A 26,857-nucleotide genomic window follows, 5' to 3' on the forward strand; every position below is an offset into this window, starting at 1 on the left:
AGCACTACTGCAAATGCCTCCCTGAAGTTCACCAAATACGTTGACGAGACAAGAGGACAGATGCAGATCTACCAGGGACAGGTTAACCCAGGAGGGCTTGGCCCTAATGCAAAACACAATCCATGGTGGGAGAAACCTAATAACACCACTGAACCCTGTCTCAACTTAGACAAGAGGCACACGCTGTTCTCTGTGGGAACAGAACAGACCAGTGAGCAAGAATTACTGGATCTGCAGTTTTGACCAGAGTTGGATTCATCTAGAACAACAGAAAGTTAGCAAAACCATGGCAAAGCCAGTATTTTTTTTTTTTAAAAAAAGGAAAAAAAAAAAAGACATAGATAGATGCTGGAAAAAGCCAGCCCAACTTACGTGAGGTGCAGTCAGGAGAGGGGAATTTGAGAGCGCCGAAGCTGTGCGCGATGTCACTTTAGCTGTGGCTTGTAGCTGGATTGGGCTTGAAGGAGGGAGTGATCTAGCCGGGCTCTGCCCTCCTTCAGAGTCACTGCCATGGCTGCTGGGAGGAGTTGGAGGCAAATGCAGGGGATCCACTGCTGAATGGCAAGAGAAACACATAACACAAAGTTTTGAGGTGCCAATTTAAATTTCCACCACCACCAAGTTTCCAAGGCTAAGACTGTCTGCTAAAAAAATGGATGAAGCCAAAACGGCAACTTGGAAGATTTTCAGAGCATGCAGGTCTCCAAAGGAGGAATGAAATGCAGCAGCTATCTTTAGGTTCAACAGAGAAAACAGGGCTCTGTGCATATGCTCCACTCATTCCTACCTGCACTTCAGCTTCTTCTCCAAATACTTTGACGTTTAAGTATAACCCTCCAGAACAAGTCCCCCGTCCCTGGGAAACCACATTAAGAGAAGGGCTCTGAGCCAGCATGCTATATTTCTAAAACCAATAGTATTTCCTAACTTCACTGTGGATTAAACAAATTGCCTGTATTTTTCAAGAGAAGGGATCGTGTCCAAGGTGTTATATGAACAGAGAGGAGAGAAATAATCTCTCTCCTAAGGACCTGGTTTGGCCTAATTGGGAGAAAATTATAACCTAGTGACAGCGAAGGCTTTAATGATGGAGCAGGAAGAGCATAGAGACCCACTACAGGAACCTCTCTCACACTGTGCTATACAGTGCCGTAAGATAACTTCTACTGCACTCGCAGCCAAAAGAACCTGTGCTGGAACTGGCAAGCAAAGTGCTGCTTATGATCAAATGGGTCTGGACCAAGAAAAACAAGGCAATATCTCACCTACTCATATTACATGGGTAATTTAGCAGAGGTCCAAACCAGCCACAACTAAGTCACTTTTTCTCTGAGATAAATTTACAGCAATGAAAATTCTGAGTAGGAAGATACAGGGGTGAATTTGCCACCCTCCACTTCTCATATACTTTGCAAATTTGAGTTGAAAAGATCAAATGGGCGAAGGAGGAGGAAGGAAGAAAAATAGTAACAAAAAAAGCGCTATTATACATGAGCTTTTTCTGTCTAGCATCTTAACTGTAGTAGTTCTCAGAAGATACACACTTGAAAAACAGCACGGCCCATAATCCCACAAACTGAGCAATCGGATCTACACCTTGGGTTGAGATATAGCCTCCTTTTTTCCACCCGCTACATTACTTGCTTCTCTCCTAGAGCAGTTCTACTTACCTACACAAATGAATTCACTAACAGAATATCAAATGTTTCTAATTGAGATGCAGTTATCTGCTCAAATTTCAGCCTAAATATGTGGCTCTTTCAAATTTTTCTTGGGTTAATGTATTATGTGCCACAAAACCATGTTTTATTTTCAGGGCATAGATCATTGCTCCTCCTTCCTCATTTATAGATTAGTGCAAAGGGATCCTGGTAGTTCTTAAAAACTCTGCTAAAACTATTGTGCTACAAACAGATGCACCTAACTTTTAATTTCATATAAACTCACATCATTGCTTTTGTATCAGAGGTTAAAAACTATAAAGTTCCCACTTATGCTCTTCATGCTTTCTATGATTTTAGTTCAGTCCCCTCAAATTGATTTCTTTTCTAGCCTAAATAATCCTCTACTTTAAGGATTCAAACTCCCTCCAGCAACTGTACAATTGTTAATACACTACAGACAAAAATGGGATCATTGTCTTTGTGATAAGCAAGGGAAAAAAGGAAAAACCAAACCACGTAAATGGGTCACAGAGAGTCTGGCTGTTCAGCAGCCTGAGTTGAATCCCTAGAAGGCAGCAGCTTCAGCCTGAAGATTAACATGGCGAACAAGGAAGCCAAATATTTAATCAGGGTAAAGTACATTCATTCATTGTGCATTCTGGTCATCTCCCCCTACATCTTGGGTTGGTAATTAACAAACCTTCCTTAGAAGAGAGGTTCAGGAACTGATCCACTTCATGGGGCTCCAATTTAATCTCTGGAAGAACTCTCTGGCTCAGTGGTTTCATCTAGAAAAGAGAAATTAATAGCATGAAAACCCAAAGCACACATCTTAAAAATCTTAATAGAAGGATACAAGGATGACTTCTCCATAAATGGAGAGGTTTCCCTCTCCTCCTGCTCTGCTACAGGCAAAGCTTTAACTGCTTCACAAAGTTTGCTAAACCAGGCTACAGAGAATACTGCCCTGACTACTCCCACTGTGGCTTTTCTTACTACTATATTTAGCTAAATAAAAGATTACGCCTCAGAGATGACATTTCAGACTGAAAGCTAGTATGCAACCCACTCAAATTACTTCTCTTAGCAACAGAGCTGCCACTAGGATTTGCCGGACCGCACAGTCTGTTTGAGCAGAGACAGAAATGCTCCTAGTAGTGGGGTAAAGCCTGTTCAAGACTGTTGCCATCTGGGAGCAAGAGCAAGGTGCCAGTCACTGAACACCAGATTATCAGACCCAAGTTTATTTCACAGGGTGGAGGAGCAGGAAAAGAGACAGTCACAACTGACCAAAGTTTGGAAGTCATCTGGCTTGCCCTGTTGACAGGATTGGGGCGCCAGGCTGCCAAGCTGTTGCCCAGAGTCTGCCTGAAGGCTAGAGTCCTAGGCTTGAGGAAGCCAGTCTGGCACATCAGCATGCTCACTGAAGGCAAAATCTCTCTCAATAACCTGTGTAACTAATCCATGTGATGGTAATGAGCCACCAGGTCTTTGCAAACCGTGGCATCCCAAGCTACAGCAGGACTACGTATCAGGGACAGCACATTCAGATTAAAAGAGGATTATGGGAAACTTGTGTAATTTTTTCAGTTTCTCAGAAAATAATTTCTGTTGCATGTATTTCTGCTCCACATCCACGTGGAAACATTTCTTTTCAGCATATACTAACTCCACCTGGCCTGGACTGACTTCGCACCCTGGGGACTGTGAACAGTCATAGTTTCTTCCTCCACTGACAGGGGACTCTGGTCAGCTGCTGCAGTTCATTCTCCTTAACTACACCACAGCCAAACTGAGCTCTTGAGAATGCCCACAGGCTGCTTCAGCTGTGGTCAAAAAGGCATCACAAGTGGTCCTTACGAGGCAGACTGGTGTGGAAGCAGCAGCAGCCCAAAATGTCAAAGCGTCGTAGATCTGGCAGAAGTGACTTAGCAGGCGAAGAGGGAAACTCTCCAGTCATTTCAAACAATGAGTTTTTTTCTCATTAGGGGAAGGCACAGCAGCACTTAAGCAAGTTATTATAGAAGACACTTAGCTTGTCACAGGCTTAAGAGGGCAAATAGGTTAGTCAGTTAAGGTTGGACTGGTTCATTAGAAACTGTTTAAATATTTTTAAACATGCACAAGCCCCAGGCTTTCAGGCTAGCATAGAAGAGAAAGTTGTGCAACCAGCCATGAAGTTGTGGATGTCCCCTCCCTGGAAGTGTTCAGGGCCAGGTTAGATGGGGCTTTGAGCAACCTGGTCTGGTGGGAGGTGTCCCTGCCCATGGCAGTGGGGTTGGACTGGATGACCTTGAAGGTCCCTTCCCACCCAAACCATTCTGTGATTAAGACCTGAAGATGAAGATAAGAGTTTTGAAACACAAGCTCTTACAGCAGCAGTGGGAAACCAGCAAATATTAAAAAGCATTAAAGCAGACTGCAGTGTGCACTCTGAATTGACAACCTTTGGCACCAAGGAGGCCACACTTGTATACAAAGCATTAGAAGAATCTGTAGTTAATTGTGCACAGAGGAGAACAGAAAGTACCAGGGCAGCCGTCTGTAGCTCAGGTTGTTCCCCCTCCAGCGACATGGCCGTGACAGTGAGACTGAAGGAGGGAGCAAGGCCTGACGTCTCACACAACGCTGGCTCAGTCTTTATTGCTGCTGGAGTCAGCTCTGTACCCAGACACCATTCCTCATTTTCCAGGTCACCTGTCAGGGAAGGAAATTGGACACCACATGTTTAGGTCAGAGACAGAAAGACTACAAATGAAAATAATGTCATCCCTCCTCCAGAGAAGGGAAACAAACACAGAAGGTATTTCAGTCTATCAACATCACTCTGCCCTTCCTATTCAGTTCTCAGTCAATGCAGACAGCCGTGCCATTTCAGAGCTGTAACTTAATCCTAGCCCCAGGATACAGAGAGGAGCAGCGAGGAAAGACACAGAGCACTAATCACTGCACATTGCCGAAAGCTGCTAACTCAGAGCAGAACAAGACTAAACAAGCCATTGGGTAAAGCAGCCAGTGAGCCATGTCCTACACACACTAATGCCTGCTGACTCAGTTTTATTCCTCCTCATAGATATAGCCCTTAGCCACACTTCTGCTTCTACTACTGCTTGCAATCATCAAATAGCTGGAGTGGTGATATTATACTTTTAAGAACAAAGGATTTTTCACACTCTCAACTGCAAAATTTGTCTCCCAAGGAATCATTTAGTAAGTATAAAAGACGTTAAAGGCTTTGATGATTTCACAGGAGCACCAGTGCAGTAGTGATCGTGCTCATTTCCTCCCCTGAGCCTCTGGAAGTCCCATCACAGGATGCCTATTTTGACTGGCAGCATTGAAATGTGCATCACGTGCTGTCAGAACTGTCCCCTAGCCCCACTTACTGCAAGCAAGGTTTGCCTTGCACTGTCAAGAACTGAAAGAAGGTTGGCATGGTAAGTTGGCAGCTCCCCATTTCCATGAAGCAGGCACTGTCTGGGTTGCTGAGAAGAGACTTAATCTCCCAGGTCTGAAGTATGATAAAGGATCAAGAACTTGGAAGGACTCAATTTTTAAAACAATTTCACAAGGCTATTAACAATCCCACTTAAAGAAAAAAAAAATCAAATGCATTTTTGGCCATTGTAATTCTGCTTTAAAAGTATTCCCATCCCTACTGCTAAAGTTCAGTCATGAAAGCTCTTTTCTCTTACAGGAGAGTATTCCACACCAGCTGTACTGCATCCCAACAGCATACAGCGCAGTCTTCTGCCACAGCTCGTCAACAGTTGTGAAAAGCACATCCATAAATCAAGCAGCTGGAATCCAAGACCAAATACATATAAGGGAAAAGAGTGTTGATCTTTCTTTTAAAGCTTTCTCCTGAGTTCATACAGAGTATTTATTGCATATACAGAACTAAAGCAGAGAGCAAGCACGTACACCATATGGCCAGTCAACAGCCACAGAGCTTCGAATTAACTGCAGGCTGCATCAGCATCGTGGGAGGCAGCCAGGGTGCTGTGGCCATGCCACCAGCAGGCCACAAGGCTGACACAAGACCCTTACACATCCGAACGTATCAAGCTGGTGAGATGTCAACAGAGTTCAGCTGCAAACAGGTAACAAAAATAAGAGCGACCTTACAGCCTCCGTGCTGCCCTTGCTGTTAAGACCACACACACATGCCGCACACAGGCACTGGGCAGAAGCTGGGTGAATGGAAGAAGGGAGATGTATGTACATCTCCAACGCTAGTCATTACTTTGTGGTGGGACCTAACCTCCACCGCTGGCAAGGAAGGAGGTAATTTGAGTAAAGACGCACCAAGGAATTAAAAATGAAAAATACATATCCTGTAATCAGAAGCTCAAGAACAGTGAGCTCAGCTCTGCCAAGTGAAGTAACTGTACAGCAAGGGCTAAATACCACATTTAAGTTTCTGGTGAGCTTACTCACAAAGCTTTCTGGGAAACGCAGATATATAAATAAAGAAGTATTTATGAAAAAAAGAGGTAGCATTGTTTAAATATTAACTCAGAAGAGAGGACATTGCTCTCTTTCAAGCCTTCTTCCACCTCTCTCCTCACAAACACGAGAGCACAGCTCCCTCCCTGCTGACCGCAATGAAATATTCAATGGATCCGTGGACTCCCTCTAGTTTGCTGTGTGTGCATCATTCAGATAAGAGCTTTAAAGTGGTAACTTTGCCTGGAAATACAGAATGCCTTGGCAAACACAACTTTCAAATGCTTCTTTGGATATCTTCTGCCAAAACATCTCCCACATCGTGTTTTGCAGAACCTCCACTGGCTGCCTCTCGCACCTCACTGGGTTGAGCTACCTGGTGGCAGCGCTATCGTCTGTGATCAACTTCAGGCTCCCTGTGGGAGGGAAGGCTACACATAAATGAGAGCTATCAGTGAACCAAGTAATTAGCCCTGAACTTTCTGAGATTTGTATCATCATGCAAGTAGAAGAGAAAAATCCAGCCATGGGTGCCCAGTGAAACTGGGCACGTCCTCCAAGACTGCACTTCGTGATGTTTATCACACCTAATCCTCAGACTCATCACGAGGATTCAGCTGCTGTAAGACAGCAAGATATGCTGGCCCCCAGCCGGTCATTTTACTCCCCTGGAACCTGACCTTGCTGATTAACCTGACATCCCTGCCATCACCACTTAGATCTGCACAAACTGCTCGGAGTTATGCTAGGCTTTAAAGCCAGTCTAACCAGTTCGTAGGGCTACGGATGGGTTTCAGAGACAGCAACACGCTGCATTTAACTCTGAGATAACTTTGAAGAACTGCATCTAACACTTTTTTGACATTGCCTCTTATGATGCATGGTGACAGCTGTCATTCCAGATGAACCACCCTGTGAAAGGAAGGGACAGAGCAACACACTGGCCAAATCCCACCTTGATACTCCCCTCTCCCCACTTTTTCCAAGCCCTCATTACACATTTACAATCATGGTCAGGATTGTGCAATGAGTTACTTTTCTTTGACACATTCCAGCTTCTGATGTCACCAACCATCTCTCCTCTGCTCCAGGAGAGCTGCAAGGACACTTCCCACTGTCCTTTATCCTCTTCCTGAGCACAGCAGGTTGACGTGATCTGAAAATCTTTCTTAGTTTATTCCTGTAATAGCCCCTAAGCACCTCAGTCTACTCTGCCAAGCACTGTCCTAGCCAAACAAAGTGGCAGCTCTTGCCCCAGTGAGAATGCTGCACAAAACCAGACACATTTAGGCAAACGGGGAAAATTAAGCAGGCTACAAAATACTGGCCATATTGAGAGGGATGCCACACACTCCAAGACAACTCTATTTCTGACAGTGGGGCATGAAGAATCATGAGAGGTCTTGGGGAATAATGAGAACAAGTAACAAGGTCCAAGTGAAATACTGAAATGAAAGGACAGCAGAGGCTGGCTCAAGGGACCCACTGGAGGAAAAGGGAGGTGTCTTCTCCAAACCGAGCAAGATGTGCTGTGGGAAGTGTAGATGACTGGTGTCAAGAAATTGAAGGTGTTTGTGTTTATATTTATATTAGACATGATTCAGGAAGCACATGGGAACTATTGAGACAGAGTCCAAAACAAACAGCTGAGAAAATGGTCTTGGTGGCAGTATTCTAGATGGATATGTTATAGGGCAACATTGCACTGCTAAGGTGAGACAAAACACGCTGCAAACCACTCAGACATATAGAGAAAAAAGCCTGAACAAGAGACTTAGCTATTCAAATGGCTAGGAAAATCCACATTCTAAAGATGGTCACTTTGGCTGCTAAAAATACATTTTCAGGCTTCAAAACACTGATTACAAAGTCTGCTGCTGAACAAGTGATAGTGGCTGTCAGTCCCCTTTCCCAGCTGAAATTTCCTACAAACTTCAGAGCTCTACTGTGTAATGACTCTTTAGATGAGAAGCATTCCCTTTCACCTACACTTTCATAAGCCCATGAAAGCCAGGCATTTTGGCAGATGAAATACGTCATTTGAGGAGCCTACACAGTACTTAGCAAAATCCCAGCTAACGCTTCTATGTGCAATGCACCAGCACTGTTAAATTCCACATATGGACTATGTTAACTGAACATTAATGTAGCAAAGCACCCAAGTGTGAAGCAAAACCTATAAAGGTTTAAATCAGTGTACTTTTGCACACTATATACAACTAAAAATAGGAATGTTTTAATAATGTGATCAAACAATTTCTCTGCAAAACCTGTGCCTTACCCAACAAGCAGAATGCATGGCGCTCCCCTGAGGAGCTATATCATATTTTGTTATTCTCATGCACAGCCTTAACTCTCTCCTTTACCAAAGACAATTCAAATTCTGTTCCTACAGAGCTGTCTAATTCCCTCCTAGCGTACAATCAAAATGCTTCACCAACCTGAATTAATTTCCACAGCAGTCCGAAAAATTCAAGTGAGCCTTGGAGAGTTTAAGGCCAAAAAGTATCCAGTAATTTAAAATGGCCAACTGGAGACAAATGGAATTGGATTTTTCAGATGATTTAGCACTGTTATTATACTTTATCAAAACACAGTATGCTTTGAGTTTTCAGGTGCAGGCACTTCTGCAAGTTAAACATCAGATTTTATCTGCACCCAATCAAACATCCAGAAAACCCATTCATCACAGTAACCCAGGGTTTATGACACACGCATCTACGATCTTCTCTTCTGTGTCCAAGACTAAAATTACATTTCTTTGGAAAGTTTTAGCATGCTGCTTTTGTCATCAACCTTGTCCTACTTTTCCTGCAGACTCTTGCTTAGCACGCATCTGCCACCTTCTTTAAAAAAGGCAGGAGCCTTACAAAGCGCCAAAGCAAGTTCAGTCAGTGCCCTGAGCAAAGTTCTCACTGATAGGTAAAACCCTAAACATGTCCTCTTCTTTCCCAGCTGCACTCATCACCAGTCCAGCCTGGTCCCAGACGTGACATGCACTGTGCTGTAAGATGCTGTGTATGTGATAATGCAGGAGAGGAAGCTCAAAAAGGGACACAATTCCCTCAGTACCATGAGTGTAAGCACTGCATGTCATGGATATCGACAGCAAGGTGTCCAAGTAGCAAACAAACTCTTTCTGTCCTGTTTTTATTTCGGAGGCCTTAATCCTGCCCCAGGTTCCCTCATCCACAGTGAAGATGGACAATGCTAGCAGGACCTACCAAGGATACCACAAGTGGACTCTCCAGATCACTGCACCTAAAAGGGAGAAGGGTATACAAAATTTTGCACAATGAAAGCTTAAGAGCTTTAATGTCCATTATGAAGACTGAGTTGTGCACAAGCGATTGGCTTCGGGTGCACACCATACCGAAGTCAACTTCTCTCTATGCTGCACACCACATACATTACGATGAGAGTTTCCAACAGAAATGGGTTTCAGTGCTCGTGTAAGCATCACAGCTGTAGCAGTAATCAGTATGTGTGATTTAGGCAAACATGAAAAACACATAACCAAGAAAAGTTGTGTTTGAACACGGCAGAAATAATATATACTACTTCTGTGTTCATTAAAAAACATTGTAATATAACTGTATTTATATAAAAATTAAACAATCTCTTAACAATACGTGCAGCTTCCTAGGATACTCATATTTCTCTGAAGAACTTAAACATTTTGTATCTTTCCTTGTTCCACATAAAATTATGGGAAGGCAGTATAGGAAAAGTGGGAAAGTAAGGTCAAAAATGCTTACTTCAAGTGTACTTTTTTTTTTTTTAGTATCAGCATTCCTAGCAAGCTCTTATTTCCTTTTAAAAATTTTCACTATCCAACATTATTCTATCCAATGAATTCTTCAATCTCATCCAACATACCACCTCCTTTCCTGAGAAAACGCAGATCTTCTCCAATATTGACAAAATTTCACCCTCTGTGAGAGATGCACAGAGAAACAGAGCTTATGAAATAACTTGAAAGATCTCTCTTGCTCCCCAAATTCATTTCAGCACTATTCATTAATGAGTTTAACAGAGGCACTTTTTGCATGGGTAACCAAGTTACATCAGTGACTTGCTGTGTATTTTTAAATAAATGAAATTACAGATGCACTCTGTATCGCTCCCTCACCCCTCCTAAGTAGAGAGATGCAAGCATTCAGAGGAACAACTTAATTTCCACCTTTTTTTCCCCCTGCAGTAAAAAGGAAGACAGCACCACTAGGTAAACAAACCCACACGAGGGATGGACCACTGAACCTAAACTGGAAGGGAAGAAACCCAACCAACACCACCATTACCACCACGACAGATCGCAATCACACAGAAAACAGCTTGTCATTTGAAACAAGCCTGCAAATAAGACCTGTAGAAGCATCAAGGGATATCCTTATATGCACAAGGAGGACGAAGACACAGTCCTTGCCTTCTTGAAGTTCACTGTCCAAGCAACAGATTAAGCAGCTAGAGAAAGACAAAACTGGAAACTTATGGAGACCACAACAGACTACCAGTCAAAATGCTTTGCACAGGTATCAGAAGAGACATCTCTGAACAGGGCAATGCAAGAAGACTTCAAATAACTCCAACTGTTCTCCAGCCAAGTGTATTTAAATAACCCCCCTCTTCGCCCTGTGTCACGGATTTGAGCAAAATGGCTTCAACTAATTCTTTTTGGTCCATGACAGATCTTGTACTGCCATCAGAGGGCTTGGATGCACAGCCCACATGGTTTCTATACAACAATGTGCAATGTGTAGTGTCAGGACAAGGGGTAACAGTTTTAAACTGAAAGAAGGTAGATTTAGACTAGATAGTGGAAAGAAATTCTTTACTGTGAGGGTGGTGAGACACTGGCACAGGTTGCCCAGGGAAGTTGTGGATGCTCCCTCCCTGGAAATGTTCAAGGCCAGGTTGGACAGGGCTTTGAGCAGCCTGGTCTAGTGGGAGGGGTCCCTGCTCGTGGCAGAGGGGTTGGACCAGATGATCTTTAAGGTCCCTTCCAACCCAAACCATTCTATGATTCTATGAAATACTGCTGCAAACTGGGAGCTGACTAACTGCAAGGGGAAAACACATCCTGGAAGAGGCTCATAACTCGTTTGGGGGCAAAACATCTGCTTGCTGTCAGCAGAAACACTCCACTGTGAACCCAGAAGGGCCTCTGCTGATGCATGGATTCTGGGTGTGCTGCTGGACATACCGCTCACAGGGAAGTTCAGCGTCCCCAGCTCTGCAGTCTGAGCCTTGCCAGCCTCCCAAAGGCAAGTTGGACCTTTCTGGAGAAAGAATTGCTTCCTTGTCTTCCCCGTGGCCTCACACCATCCCTGGTGCCCAGCTCTGGGCTCACATAACACCCCCTGGCAGACACAAGCCCCGTTTATCATGGCTGAAATGCTCAACTCCAACGCCACTGCTGCTACCCCCCCCTTCCTCCGTGAGGTGAGAGCCCACATTCATCGACAAACAGTTTCTCTTACAGATTTTCCAGATGGCATTTCCCCCTCCCAGCGTGCGCACACACTCCCACCACAAATAATGAAACTGAAGCCCTCGAAACAGCCTCAACAAAGAAGATACTGTTTGACCAGCAAACATTGGGGTCCTTCTTAAAGTGCCAGGAAGGGAAATTTAAATAAATGGGCAAAGATGAGCAGCAGCGACACAGAGTAATCACAACGCATGGCAGAAGTAGTCTTTCTCCTAACAAAGGATCATCAGTTGTACCTGCATCCCCCCTTTGAGCAGCGTGAAGTCCACCTAAAACCTACAGATTATTTGTATTACTATCAAAGTTTTTAGGATAGAAACAAGGACACATTGTTCCTCCCATATCTAAATAATCAGGGTCAATACCCTCTTTCCAGTGGAGAATTTGGACAGTTTTCAATCAGAATCTTCTCGCCACATAAAATCAGCCAGGAGATGTCTCGGGGTTATAGGTTCTGCTTTAGCTTCTGGTCAGCCTGAGACGTTACACAAGCATAGCTGTCAGCTGGGATGCAGTTCCTGATGTTTTTAATTCTTTTGCTACAGGGTAGAAAAATGTTATTTTGCCAGCATCAGCCCTTATATACATGGGACTGAGGCACAGACTGAGGTGCTAACTTGGATTTACAGCCCTAATGCTTGATACTATTAAATGTCCTATAAAATGTGAATGTGATTTTTTTTGTTTTGGTTTGTTTTGGTCTTTTTTATGGTATGTGAAAATTATCCACAGAAGCACTGTGTTCAAATAAAACAGTTCTCTCTCAGCTTTCTGAATTTTTCTCCCAACATGGATATTGTGAAGGCACATCCATATTACAAGCAGCAATCAGGCTTTGACGCACATTAAAAAGACTCAGTGTTCGCAGCAAACAACTGAGCATCAACTCCCAGTGCAACACTACAGCTAAAAGAATGAGATCACTGGTTTCAGAAACAGCAGGACTGGAAGTGGGAGGAGAATTCCCCTCATATTCATCATTAGAGAAACTGTTCCTGGGAAATTAGCTCCTGTGGTCACTTTACACAGAGTTTTGAAAAAGAACTGTTAATGTTCCTTTGTTTAGAAAGGAACTGCAAGAAAAGCTCAATGTCCAGAAGATATTCCATATAGGGATGCAGTAGGAGTGCAGTTAATTTAAACTGTATCCAAGTAGAAGTCAAGAGGGAACTTAACCACAGCCTACAAACTCCTGGGGGAAGAGGTTTCTGAGAGCAGATGGTTCTTTACTCCAGCAGGGAAAAAGGCCATAAAGAGATCTCATATGTGGAACCGGAAGCTAAAGGAGGTCTGACTGCAAATAAAGTTGTCAATTATTAACACTAAGCATAAGTAATCACACAAATGCCCACTTCTCGATCAGATCTGACGTTTTTCAGACACAGCACTGCCCAGGTAGAAGTTACAGGCTTGATTCAGAGCGACCTACTGAGATTTTGGACCTTGCACATACAACAGTTCAAAAGCCTTCTCATCCTTTAAAACTGCAGATGCTGACAAGGACTGACTGCTACCAGACTGCTACATCCACATAAAATCATTTAAATACAGGCTACCACCACCAAATGGCTTCCTCCCCATTTCTTAAATAAACACACAAAAATAAAAAACCCACACAGGAAAACAGTTGCATTGGAATGTACTTGCAAAAACTATCGGCATGGCTCTGACAGCATCTTTTCAAAACACAAGTACATTTATTTGTCCAGTTCCATTTTCTTTAAAATCAGGACAGAGGAGTTTCCATTTTCATTGTTCATATCTCACTGATTTAAAGAAAAATAGACAAAAGCAGGACAAAGTGTGTGTGTGTGTGTATATGTATATATAGTGTATATAAAAAATAAAAATAGAATATATAACCTATTATATATAATAAATTGTATATATACACATATATACCATTCTCATAGATATATATAACACATGTATACATATATAAAATGTATGAAGATCACCCTGAGCCTCCAGCCCACGGGTGCCTCTATGCAAAGAAACAGCACGACACTGTTTACTGCTTGCTGACTCCATACATAAGTAAACATTCTCCTGTACAAAGCACTGTTTGAGATGAGGACCGCATTTATCATTAAAGGACTATTTGCACTGGAGAAGTGGGAGCCACATACAATGATTTGCGGGGGTTGTTTGTTTGTTTAGAGGTTTTTCTGTTTGGTTTGTTTTTCCTTTGTCAAACGATGTAGGGAGATGGAGTTGAAGCTTAAAAAGAAAATTTAGATTTTAAAAGCATATTACAGGAAAACATAATCTCAGCAGAAAAAAACCCAACAACAATAGAGATTATATTCTGGGGCCAGCCCCAGTTTTGGCACAGCTAAGCGGAAAATAGAAACATACCATTTCTGCAATCACTCTGTCAAACCTTTAGCCAAGGCAAGCCTCTTCAAATCCAAGAGTAACTTCAAAGCATTCCTGAGCAGGAAAGCACGAACAGGAGGCACAGGTGGGGACCAAGGCTACTCTCAAAAGCAGAGCCCTCCGGGGACTGGGAAAGGAATGCACCCAACCACCTGGCCACAATTTGGGGAGGGAAACCATACAAATGAGTGGTCAGTTGTCCACTGTCTCTGCCCTGCCAGGCTCACAAAGAGAAAAACACACAAAAAAACCAAACACATGCCCACCACAAACAGCCCATCACTTGAGCTGATCCTAGAGGATGAAGAGCCCCACACAGATGCTGCAGCCTCTGCCTCTGCGTTCCTGCTGCACTCCAGGCCCTCAGTATCACTCATACTCGATTCTCACCTATGGATCTCACACGTCCAAAACAAGGGGCAGCCATTATCCTAAAGTTTGTCTACAGCTGACAAGATGAAGCATGGGAGGGCAGGGAAGAACCCTACACCTGCATTTCAAGTTGCACAGGAGACGAACCATAGTCCCTGCTGAAACTCGGATCTTGACTTGCTCCTGGCTGCCTGACACACAGCCCTCCCTTTCCAAAAGGCTGCAGAGACTGGAAAACTGCAGACAGCCATGCATGAACCATAACAGAAAATAAAGTTTTTCCCTAACCATTTACAACTGTTAGAAGCGAATCTGTACCCCAAAAGGCCCTGATGAGCAGCAAGAAGTCTCCCTTATCCATCAACCTTATTCTTAGGCTCCTCTCCCAGCTTCATTTCCTTCCAAGAAGCATTTTTCACTTCATGAATACCCACTGCAGAGTTGGCTGTTCTCCACAGTCACTCTGCAGTTGTCTCAAAAGCCCCAGGGCTCACAACTAGAAAGCTGAAACCTGCTGTGAGAGAGGCAGCAGCACAACCGGTGCAGCTCATCGGTACCTGCGACTCAGCCTCCATTTTCATGTTACAGCCTGGAGCCCTCCCCAGGCCAGATGCCTTATTCACTAAAACCACCTGGTCAGCCAGCTGCACACCAGCAGGTCAGACCTATAAATCTCTCTCTCAGGTATCTTTAGTCTTAAAAGTTCATGCAAAATCGAATATAAGAATAGATTCACAGGGAGGAGTTAGGGGAACAAACAACTAAATGCCAGATGTCTTGCACACATCAGCTTTAAAACAGTTAGTCTTGCCAATGCTTTCATAAGCTGGACTTTAGAGACTGACACCTTCTGAGACCCCACGCTACCAACAGCCTGCAAGTATTTAGAAGAGTTCTGCACAAAGCTGGGAAAGTATCCTCAATACAGGGAAGTCAGAAGAATGAGTAACTGGGGAAAACCAGTGTTGGGACCTTGATCTTATGGATGCTTAAACATGTCCTCACCTTGAGGTCAACAGGACTCCCCGAAAGAGTTAAACCCAGGCTTATGAGTTTGCCAGATTTTACACTTCTAGCACTTTAAAAAAAAAAAACAACTTCATGTAAGATTTACAAATAAATGAATAGGTCAATTTAGTAATTGCAGAAATCACGGTAATGGCTGGGTAGTGGCCAACAAGAACGGCTCACAGCAGAAGCTACCTCTTCCTGCAGTAGTCAGTAAAAAGGTGCTTATGGAGTCAGAGTGATCGTTCACTCCATAATAATGGCTGAAAGCAAGCATTAAATAACATTTTCAGTAAGGTTGTCAGAGACTTGGTTGGGAAAAAAAAGACAAAAATAGACACTGAGTGGCTTAAAGTTATTTTGAAGAACATTCACAAAAAAAAGATGGGCCTTTTTCTCAGCCTCGCTGCCACCTGGGGCTCTGGTGAATGATGAAAGTAGATGAAAGCTGCTGCAGACATTGGGTGCCACTGAACCAGACAGACGCACTCCTCAGATCCAGTTCCCTCCTCCAACAGGCAGGCAGGGACTGAAGGAGAGCAGGAAGGCAGGTGGTGGAGCAACACAAAGTGGGGCCGGCCTGGTTGCAGCACACTGGACCCAGCACCACAGGGCTTGGACCAATGGCTGGGGTCACCCCAGTTCCACACGGCCAGCAGGACCCTGCCCCAACATGGGTCACACACACCCCACCTGTCATTTCTGCCTCCACCTCCACAGGGCCTGTCACCACGGAAACCAATTTCAGTTTTTAAGGCTATTTTTAAAGGCAGGCAGGCAACATTACCTTTAGGACACCAGAGCTGGATGGTACCATCCGCCCCCCAGCCCTTCGGTGCAGGACTCACGGCACACTGGGTCAGCAAAGGGCTTAACGGCCACCAGACCGTTCCTGGCACCGAAACAGCCTGCTGTTGACTGCAGGCATGTGTCCCCACATCACATGTGTCCATATCACGAGTGCACACATACATGCAAGTGTCACACATGAGCCTCCTCACTGGCTTCTACTGGTTTCTACTCCCAGTCCTGCAGAGCTGGGTCCTGAATCAAGACCCAGCAGGATCATGGAGCCTCGCCATGGAAAAACCATGAAAACACAACAGCGGAAAGAGCTCACCAATTCACCCAGTGGGATGGAATGCAAACATTTTGCGCATTCTTTATACAGGCCCCTCAGCCAACCTCGTTTCTCGGCCTCTGCCACTCCACAAATCCACTCCTTGTTCTGCAGCAGCAGGAGATTGTGCTGGAGCACATGGACCTCTCTCTCCACACTCTGTACCTCCTGCTCCCCAAAAGGACCCTGGTGCTTCCAATAGCTGTCCCCTTACTCCACCAAATGGACTGGCATTCATCAGAGCTGTCAGAAGCACTGCAGACCTCCAATGCCTAACAGTGGAAATACTTTCAACCTTCAGTGCCAAACCCTGCAGTACTACCATCCACAAAATCCCCCTCTCCTGCTCTCACCGCCTCAAGGATTGAAAAATCCTCAGGGTGATGCCTTTGGATATCCATCAGACAGCCATGTTAACTGTAATTCTGCAATTTTCTCAAGTATTTCTCAGAGCTTAACTGTTTTGAAGTTGATAGGTACTGAAAGGTCGTGAGCATGATTCCAGGGTTAAGATTAAATAAAATCCCAAACATCAAGAACAACTCCTCCTCCTCCTCCTCCTCCTCTCTTATGAAACACCCTGCAGAGTGAACAGAAGATGAAATGCTTTCCATTCGTTTTCTATTTTTAAATTCACTTGTTAATGCTTCTTGGCTTTTTAAAACATCTTTTGACTAGAGCTCTATTAATTACCCAGTGGTCTCAGCAGTATGATTTTTTTCAGGATTTTTCCCCAAAGGAAACTCCCCTCACTTTTAGCCTAGTTTGAAGCTTCTCTCTATTAACTTCCAGGGAAGTCTGCTTTCCGAAGTTTCTTGATCTTGCTTCTCCTGGCACAATTAAAGTTTCTATCTTCTCTATGTATTAATTTAAAGATTTTCACATAAATAAATACAAAATGGGAAGACGTGATGTAGATGATGTTTCCAGATCATCTCCAAAAACCCATCTCACCTTGAAAAGCCTTCTCACAGGCTTTATTAGTTATCCTCTTGTGAAATCTCTAACAGACTGCATCTTGTTTAAGAGAGTGCTTTGGACTACAAAACTGTCAGCCTTTGCAAGCTCTTGTGCGGGTGGATCTTCATAAACAGCTTAGCTTGTTAATGCTTAGACATAAGCACTAATCTCTCTTTCTCTTTATTGCAATGCAACTTAGTACTCTACTGCTTTTCACTGTAAAGCTCATGTTGAAGACACAAACCAATTATTAGGAGTGAAAGTCTGCCATGGCCATTATTCCTAATAGTTACCAGATATTCATGGCCTTGCTCCTCCACCAACCACTAGCTTTTGCCTTGAACTTCCCTTCCTGCCAGCAGGCATCTTCACACCAGAACAAGCAGGTTGGATCCTTCCTCCCACCATTCCTTTTTGCCCCTCCAGATGTTTATCACTGCTGAGCTGGGGTAGCTAACTGCTAAAAAATGCTGTTGGTTTTAGTTATTTTCTATGCACTGGTATTTCCTACAACCACAGAATCTATAAAATGGCAGTCACTATGCCTTTACAAGATCCCCAGTGACTTCCTGATGGACATTATTTTTTTCTTTGCGTTTTTATTTTCTAAAAAAGGAAAAAAACCCCTAGGACTTCAGCAAGACAGGTTTTAAGACTGGGGCAGCACCTGAAGTTACATTCCTACATGTGTATTTAAAAACAAATAAGATGATCTGATTTTAATTTTGCCATACCAGAAAGCTCCAGATACTAAATACTGAAAAATAAGTGTAGTTTAAAAGGTTGGTCAGTTTGTTTTCAGTAAAAATGAAATTATGTAGCTCTGAAGGAACCTGTGGAGAACGTGTTGCCCAATTCCTCATTCATAGTATGGCTAATTTGGATCACATCACTCAGGGCCTTTCCTAGCTTAGTTTTGAATATTTCCATGGACGATGACTTCACAGCCTCTCTGGACACCTGTTCAAGTGTCTGACCCACTCTCATGGTGAAAAAGATCTTCCTAACACTCAACTGGAATTTCCCTTTTTGCAACTTGCATCCATAGAGAGCAGTAAGATCTCCCTTTTGCCTTCTCTCCTGAAGACGAAACAAAATCCATCTCACTTTATCCTTCCATGTCATGTTCTGCATACCCAAACTTCATGGTGGTTCTCATTTGACTCTTTTGGTTTACCAGTCTCCATTTACCTACAACAACCACTGATTCAGATACAGGAAAACAAGCGTATTTCTGGCCCTTCTCCTATTTCTTTTTGATGGGCACTTTAATTCAAAATGTTAACAGCACAAAGTTAGTAGCTTCTGATGAGCACAATTTCCCTGTCTATGTACAAGTTTCTTTATTCACAATGCCTGCAAACCTAAAACAAGCAAAACCCTTACATGATTTTATTGTATTTCAATGCACACAGCATTCACACGCACCCTTAATGCATCATCACCTCGCCAGGAACATTTCATTACTGCACCATCACAACAAACCAGCAAGGGCTCAGTGAATCTATGTCAGTAGATGTTGCAGACACCAGTACTACCTTCATTGAAGGTGTCTTCAGTCGAGACGTGGGTCAAGGGAGACTGGGGGCGAGAGTCCCCGCAGAGGGAGTAGCTGTGCTCTGCCTGGATGAGGGGCGCTGGGGACGCTGGAGACAGTTCCACCTCCATTACTTCATTCTTCTCAGACAAGAAGGGATCATTCAAGAGCTGGCCTAGGACATCTGGTGAAAACTCATCCAGGAACTCTGTGAAGTGCTGTGGAGATAAAAGGGAGGGAAAAAGTTTATCTTCTTGTCTGTCTGTCATAGCAACAATAGGAAAGCATTGATCAGAACAACTCCAGTATCTGCATCAGGCATCTGTGCCAGTCAGCAGCAGGATCTACCAGCCCTGCCTAATGCCCTCCTCCAATCACTACTTCAAGCTGAAGAGCTACGGCTAGAATAAAAGTCCTCTCTGAGGCATATATTACAACAGAAGAGCTTGTAAATAACTTGCAATGAAAACAGGAAATAGAAGCATGGTAGTCACGTCCTGATGCAGACTGCTTCCCCCTCATCTCCCCTAAGGTACTTACTCCAGCACGCCAGAAAAATGGGAAAGTGCATTTCACCCAGACAGTGTGAAATCCCGATCCTGCAGGATTTACCAACCGAACATTTTGTGTGTGGAGTAGAATATATTGGGTTAATGTTCACTGAGGCAGAGAAGAAAAAGGGAGCACACTCGGACAGGCTCTGACACCATGTATGACTATTTTAGCTGCACTGAATATACCGTACGCTCTAGAACGGGTCCATGCATGTCCCTAGGCAAGCAATTAACGCATTTGCTATAAAACAGGCTTCCTGGCTGATTTACGTATCTATTTCAGAAGTCACATTCCATCTAGGACTAGAGTCTATATCCAGCTTCTAGGCCCCATGGCTAAAGCTCCTGACAGCCAGTACTAATTACCACTTTATCTATTACACTGAATTCATTACACTGACAGTGCACGTTATGGCTGTATGTAGCAAGATAACTTTGTGTTTGTGTCTTATTCAAAATAAGCACAAACCAAATCTCCTGATCTACTTCCTTGAAACTCCAATGCAGTTCCATCAATGGCCAAAAACTCTGCAGCTCTCCTTGGTTTTGTTTCCAATGTCGTTAAGACTACATCTTTGACAGACCAAGAAGCTGTACTGCAGGAGACCATTCAACAAAGAATTCCATTTTTGTACAACAATATTTGCACAATGAATTGTAACAAGCTTTTCCAAACAATCAGGCATTATCTACCATCATATACAGAAGTCTTTGTTGATTGGGGCATGATGCTACAAAAGTCTAAGTCTGTTTGATTTGCTCTGTTTTTGCAAGCAGTATTGATCTTGGCTGTTCATCTTGCTCTCTCCTGCAGAAACAAACACTGAAATTCAAGACTCAGCTTCCTGAAGGCTAAATTAAGACTTAAACAAGTCAATATTGTATAAATCCATGAGGGAAGCGGTGTGCTCACACCCCTGTGTGCAGACATTTCACATGTCCAGCAGCACCTGTGGCCTTGAAGCCTGATGCTGGAAAGCACTGAGCACAGCCAGCTCTCACAGAGTCCCCTGAAAGTTCGAAGGCCTCTTCCAAGAACACTAACTATGCCTTCTTTCAAAATTAATAAGGCTTCAGTCAATCCTGACTGACAGTGAGGAAAAGAAAATATTTACTAAACATAAGGCAATAAACAGAGGCCTACAGTTGCTATGCTGGAATAGCATGGTAGCTAAAGTAAAGGCTTTACAAATAGCAAAACAGATTTCTAGCCTCGTCTTCACTTGCCATAAACGATAACGCTACTAAACAAACTCTCATATGACTCAGCAAGAGGGTCACGACCACCTCAGAAATCCTTGTTTATTTTAATTTTGATACCCCAAAGGACTCACCAGCATTTCACATCCAGGGCTGCCTCCCAACATCTGCAAGGATAAAAATACAAATTACAGTTCCCCACTGCGTAAATAAGAAAGGAAAAGGATGGACAAGACTTGTTGAACACTGGTGCATCAATAAAGACACTGAGTAAAACAGAGCAGGCAGCCATTAAAGTGCAAACAAGAGACAGAAACGGTTCCCAGCCATGACAGAAGTCAAGAATGAACCCATAAAAAGCAGTGCCTTTATTAGAGAGAATATTTTCCTCACAGTCTACACACTTCTTTTCATTCAGGCTAATGGCAAGTGTCAATTATATTTGTTTGCATATTTTCCTAAAGCTGGCTAGAACATTCTCCTGATTCTTGCATGCACTATTCTGACTGGTGAGTAGCCGATGCTGAAATAGGGATGATACAAAATTTGTACCTTGGTTTCAACACACAGCTACTTTATCACCCGTGCGCTTCAGTGTGAGGATGTCATCCTTGAAAATACCATACTTAAGTGCTGACTTAGTCTGACACTATTTAGATGTTCTAATCTAACAGACTCAACCGAAAGACAAACTGACCACAGGCTACTCAGGTATTTTTGACAACTTCACAAATAAAGACTTCTATTTGCCTTCTGCGTACTACTGCTTTGATATAGAAGATATTTTACTTCTTCCATTTGATTGAAGTTAGATATAATTTTTTTTCCTTTCTGAATGGTGAATTTCCTAAAACAACTTCAGGAAAAGCAAAGAAGGAAACAAACATTCAACTTCCCAAAACCAGAGAGAAAGAGGACCTTGGGGTGAGGAAGGATGCTCAATACTTGTGCTTTCTCCTTTTAAAGTGGAGTTGCAAAGCTGAAAAGCAGCAAGCTGAAAGGAAGAAAATAATTTGCACTTACAAGAGACGTGTCTGAGAGCAAATAAATGGTCGATCAGGTGTTTTAAATTGTTCTCTAGTTTCTTAATAATTTTTTATCTTATCATTAATAGTCTGATTTATCTTTCCAGACTGGTCAATAGAGAAGCCTCAAACAGCCACAGGTCAGACCGCACAGCTACTGAACAAGGGGAACAGTCAATTTTAGGGATCTGGACTTCTCACTCAGTAATTATAAAAACCACCACCACTTGAGTTACAGGAATTGTTCATATGTTATACACATCTCTACTATAGTGAATGCTTAAAATTAGCTCACTTTGATTTTATTTTTTCCCCTTAAGCAAACAATTGCCTCATTGACAGTGGCTCCATTTGCCTAGAGAATTAAAAAAGATAAGGCACCTAAGCAGCAGCTACAGTAGAAACCATCGAGCAGACAGACTTTGAAACTTCCACCTACACCTAAGCTGCTTCCACTTGTATTTTCAAAGCAAATCTTCCCTTTGCCAACCATCCTCCTCCTCCTCCTCTTTCTCCTCTCCGCTTCTGCACACACCTTAGTGGTCATCAGCCCCTTCTAGAGCTGGAAGCCACAGAACAACCCTCAATTCTGATACAGCAGCAACAAACCCTGGGCATTCAGGAACTGGAAAAGGCAATTTTTGGAGGAAGCTGAGAATTTTATGCCTGCAACCTGAACATGTATTTGCTTGAAAAGGAAAGAAATTCTTTGTCCGCAGCTTTCAATTTGGCATCTTACACCCAGAGTTCACCTTTAAAAAAATTAAAAGAAAAAAAGAGGACTTGCATTGAAATTTTTTTTCTTTTTTTTGTTTTTAATACTTCTGTAGACAGCTCCATTGCCAGCTTCCTGCCATCCTCACACCCCGCTGCCAGCCACAGCACTAATTGCAGACATGTGTTGGTACAAGGAGTCTGCTTGAATTATTAAACTATTCTCTCTACATAGCAAAGACATGTGCTCAGCTGGGATTTTAACCTCTGTAAAAAGTCACGGATTTAGGACAGACGTAACCTTATCTTCTGCTTCCCCTTCCCCCAGAACACTGAAAAGACAAACGAAACAGCAGCGCTCCTGTTTACAGAGAGAAAGTAAATTGCAGACCCACGGAGTTTTACTGTCGATCTGGTTGGGCATTTGCTTCCACCTATAACCCGGGTGCTTTTGGGGAACACAAAACACCTACAGACATTCCCCCGCGGTAAGCAAACAGAGGACAGCTCTTATATCCGGGCACGCAGCGGATTTTGGATAGCTCTTCGAAAGTAGTATTTGGCTGCTGACCAGCTGGGCCGCAGGCTGCAGCTCTCCACACTGCCTGCTCCTGCCAGACAAAAGCCCTTTTCTCCAGTTCTGCCTGAGGGACAAGGTTTTCATTTCTTTCTTGTCTGATCAAATGAAGATCTCTAATGTAAAACTGAGACTCGGGTTTTGCGAGGTGCATGGCAGTGCTTCCTTCTTCGCCAGATGACCTGAAGCCAGGCAAGAGCAGCGCCTGCCCCAGTTCTCTAAAGGTGTGATATAATCATGACTAAAACTGAAACACTCGTGCTCAGAAAGTTGACTTTCTAAGAACCCACTAAAAAAGGAATGAAAAGAAGTCAAGATCCTCGAATGACAATTCATAACTATATTTAAATTATTAAACCAGCGACAGGCTTTGCTGAGCCTGGAAACGCACTGCATCAGCTGTGAGTCCCACACACCGACTGCAGCAGCACCCTTTGCAGCACAGCCACCCCAGAGAGGAGCTGCAGCGGGAGTACCCTGGCTCTCCAAGCAGCCAAGGGCAAGCCAACCTACGGGCAACAGACCAGGGTGAGAACCATCCGCAAATTCAAGATATTCCCTTCCTGGGAGTTAATGGCTCCCTCCTGGCTCACCCTGAGGTCTCCCCATCCTAGCAGGATCAATCCCTCCTCTACAAGAGGAGGTGGGAGCAACCCTTCTACCAACAGGCACTCATGGGATACTAATTAAGCCCACCATCTACCTACAGGTACAAAACTGCCTGATATTAATATCTTGTAAGGCTTCAGCAGCAATAACGGGGGGCTGAAGGCAAGGACTGCACCCTTACTTCTGTACCACAGGAATCAGAGTCCATGTGATGTACAAGGCAGTGCACCTAGAGAAGATGAGGACAGAGAAGAGAAAGGAGAAACTACAAACCAGCCCCCATCCATGGAGAAGTAAACACGCATCACAGGCAAGAATTTGCCCCCTCCTCCCGCTGCCCCAATTTCCTCTCACATTAAGATAACAGGGAGGAAAGGAAATAATTTCTTCAGCAGCGCTTTTGTGGTTTACATGAAGAAAGGTGCGTAGGAGATAAAACACAAAATATCACAAAAGATAACAGCATTTCTAGTTAATAGCATCAAACAGATAAAGAAGCTACATGGAGACACCATCTCTTCTTCAGGGAACCAAGCACATATTTCACAGACATCTGGCAGCTGCTTATATGGTAGCTGAGAAGGTCTGAGTAGGATTCACACCTACTAACAGAAGGCTTCGAGCTCTGGGACATCCAGGCAAGGCTGGGTTATTGTTAAAGATGGGACATGCAGGCTGGTCAGCCTTCACGGACTGAGCTCTAGACTCGACTGCATGGCACGATCACGATCAGCTCTGCCTGGGTTTGCAAGCGCAGCATCTACCCACAGGGACTTGGAGTGCAGACTTGCCCTTTTTAGCTGATGAAGAACTGTGCCTAGAAATGCTGCTCAGGGAGGAGTGCACACACAAGCCTACCAATGATGACAATGCAGCAGAGAAGTCTGTGACTTTCTGCATGCCCAACCCCGAGGCTAAACACCAAGGCACAGCTTAAGAAGCTTCCTCAAGGCAGGGTTTTCTTCCTAATCATGTTAGTGGTGGTGCTGTTGACTTTCCTGTTGCAAGCTCATTGGAGATGGACTGGAGGTCTCACTATGAACCAAAATACCAAGACAACTGTTCTCAGTACTCACTGGCACTTCGGCATCAGTTATTAGAGATTCAAACTCAAATTCAACTCCTTCCCTTTCTAGAAATCCTTTATGTTTGCAGCAGGGAAGCTGGCCACCACTCACTCTTCTCCAAACGCAGCCATGTCTTGTATTGTGTGGTACCCATCTTTGTCAGCTTTGAGAAGAGATAACGATGGAGACCCTGCGCTCCCACCTCCGCAGTTCACTCATATATGCCCTGCAGGGAACAGAAGAGCTCCTCTACTGGGATGGAGTGCGTCGATACATCACTGTCATGAGGCACAGATACAAGCTCCTGTTGCATTGCTCCTACAAGGATGAGAAATGAAGGACAGCCTGGCAGCAATACAGTATTTTTCCTTAGATCGATTCCGAATATGGGGGCTGAAAGAGAGACAAGACCAACCCCACACAGTCATTCACCAACATCCCCAAAGGGAGAAAGAGTGGGTGAGCAGAAGGCCGCACCTCATACCAGGGTGCTTTCCTTTGGTATGCATTGATTTTGGTGAGGGGGAACCAACTATATTTGGCAGTAAATACTTGAAAAAAAATAATGTAACTACACCTGAAGTGACTGAAATCTGATTTGCCAAGACACCCTTTGGACAGACCACAGTATCAAGCATGCGACTGCAGGCACATCTAACTGCTCATTCTCAAACAGGACACAGAGATCCTCCCTCCTGGCCTGATGAAGGACCAAAACAGCTGGAAGAGCCTTCTGATGGCAGGAAAAAAAGCCTTAGATGCAGCCATAGCAGAGAAGACAGAGATTGAGGACTGTAACCAGTCCCCCAAGTCACACCAAAAACATGTTGATAACACAGCAGAGAGATTTACACTGCCCTGGCTTATTTACCCGCCAAGGGCAACCTCAGATTTCCCCAGAGAGAACCTGGGTGTTTATCTTCCACAGCATAAAAATCAAAACCAAAACACAGAGTAACAGTTGTTCAATTATTTTACTCTACCATAAAATTCTTTCCTGTCTAGTCGTTAACTACGCTGAAATTACCTCATTTGCGGTAGGATATGAAAAGTAACATGAAAATGGTATGTGAAAATAGCGAAGAGATCCGCCGTAACAGCAGATATGATCATTTGGAGTCTTACACCAGCAATCACTCAAAAAAAAAAGTTGGACGGATTAAAAAAATCCACTAAGTGAATAACATTCAGGTTGTGTCATCAGCAAAACAAAGGCCAGGAAATTCAGAGCTAATAGATTCACATGGTAATTAAATCTGCACATCTTCCCAACTTGCTCAGGTTACACAGTTGGAAATGCTGAAGTTCATGCTGAGCAAATATTCTAATCCACTCTATTATGCACACATGCATGCACACACTTCCATTGCAAACACTCAAGTATTTCCAACCCACAACCAGCAAAGACGGGGTGTATTTATTTTAATTAAACGGAGGGGATTTTTCAAGAACCATGTTTACTCCTTTGCCTTTCCTTGTTCCAAAATATTCTTTCACTTTCCTTAACACTCCCACCCCAAAACAAAAACCACCAAAAGAAAATATTTTCAATTTAAAAAGATAATTAAACGCAAAATTAAACTCTGTAATAAGTAGGACTAAATATGAGTTGAAAGAAAAAAAGAAAAATAAAGAAGAGGCCCTTGTGCAGTTGAGGCAAGGGTGAGAAACAACTGTGAAGTTCAGTGTCTCTCAAGCCCACTGTCTGCAAGCAGAGGAAAGGATACTATTGCTCATCCTTAGCCCAAGCCTCTTGGGAGTCATATAAACTAGGAAAATCTTCTCACATTCCCCTGCCCTTCCCCCAGTGCATAGTTCTTGGATCGAGTTTAACTTTTCAATAGGCTGGGCGCATGTTTTGCTATTTCCCACCATCTTCCCAAAAGAGCCAAAGTTGCTGAATGAGTCACTGGGGCCAGAGCACCAGAGCAGTGAGTCAGCGGGCTGGAAGCCCTTCAACAAGGCTCCCCCCATCTGGGTGCCTGGCTGAGACCTCAAAATACATTATTAATTCTGTGTTGCAAGCAAGCGTCTGGATTATCCTCTCAGGTCAGATGCATTCGTTCTTTTGTCTTGGTTACAAGTTTTTCCCCTTACTTCTTTTGCCTCTTACACCAGGCTCACTGGTATG

The 26,857-nt window shown here is 43.6% G+C and overlaps 1 protein-coding gene across 1 annotated transcript in view; it reads right to left on the minus strand.

The window, feature by feature from the left end:
- Positions 1-19,747, minus strand: part of CREB3L2 (cAMP responsive element binding protein 3-like 2) — a 33,993-nt gene extending 14,246 nt beyond the window's left edge. The window contains exons 1-5 of the mRNA XM_010190649.1: positions 19,721-19,747; positions 18,982-19,198; positions 4,195-4,361; positions 2,365-2,452; positions 373-554 (exon numbers count right to left, since the gene is read on the minus strand). Coding sequence (XP_010188951.1) covers positions 373-554; positions 2,365-2,452; positions 4,195-4,361; positions 18,982-19,198; positions 19,721-19,747 — 681 coding nt within the window. The remainder of the gene's footprint in view (positions 1-372; positions 555-2,364; positions 2,453-4,194; positions 4,362-18,981; positions 19,199-19,720) is intronic.
- Between the last annotated feature and the right edge of the window lie 7,110 nt (positions 19,748-26,857).

This window comes from Mesitornis unicolor, unplaced genomic scaffold (genome assembly GCF_000695765.1).
Source record: "Mesitornis unicolor isolate BGI_N332 unplaced genomic scaffold, ASM69576v1 scaffold41308, whole genome shotgun sequence".
Classification (NCBI taxonomy): domain Eukaryota; kingdom Metazoa; phylum Chordata; class Aves; order Mesitornithiformes; family Mesitornithidae; genus Mesitornis; species Mesitornis unicolor.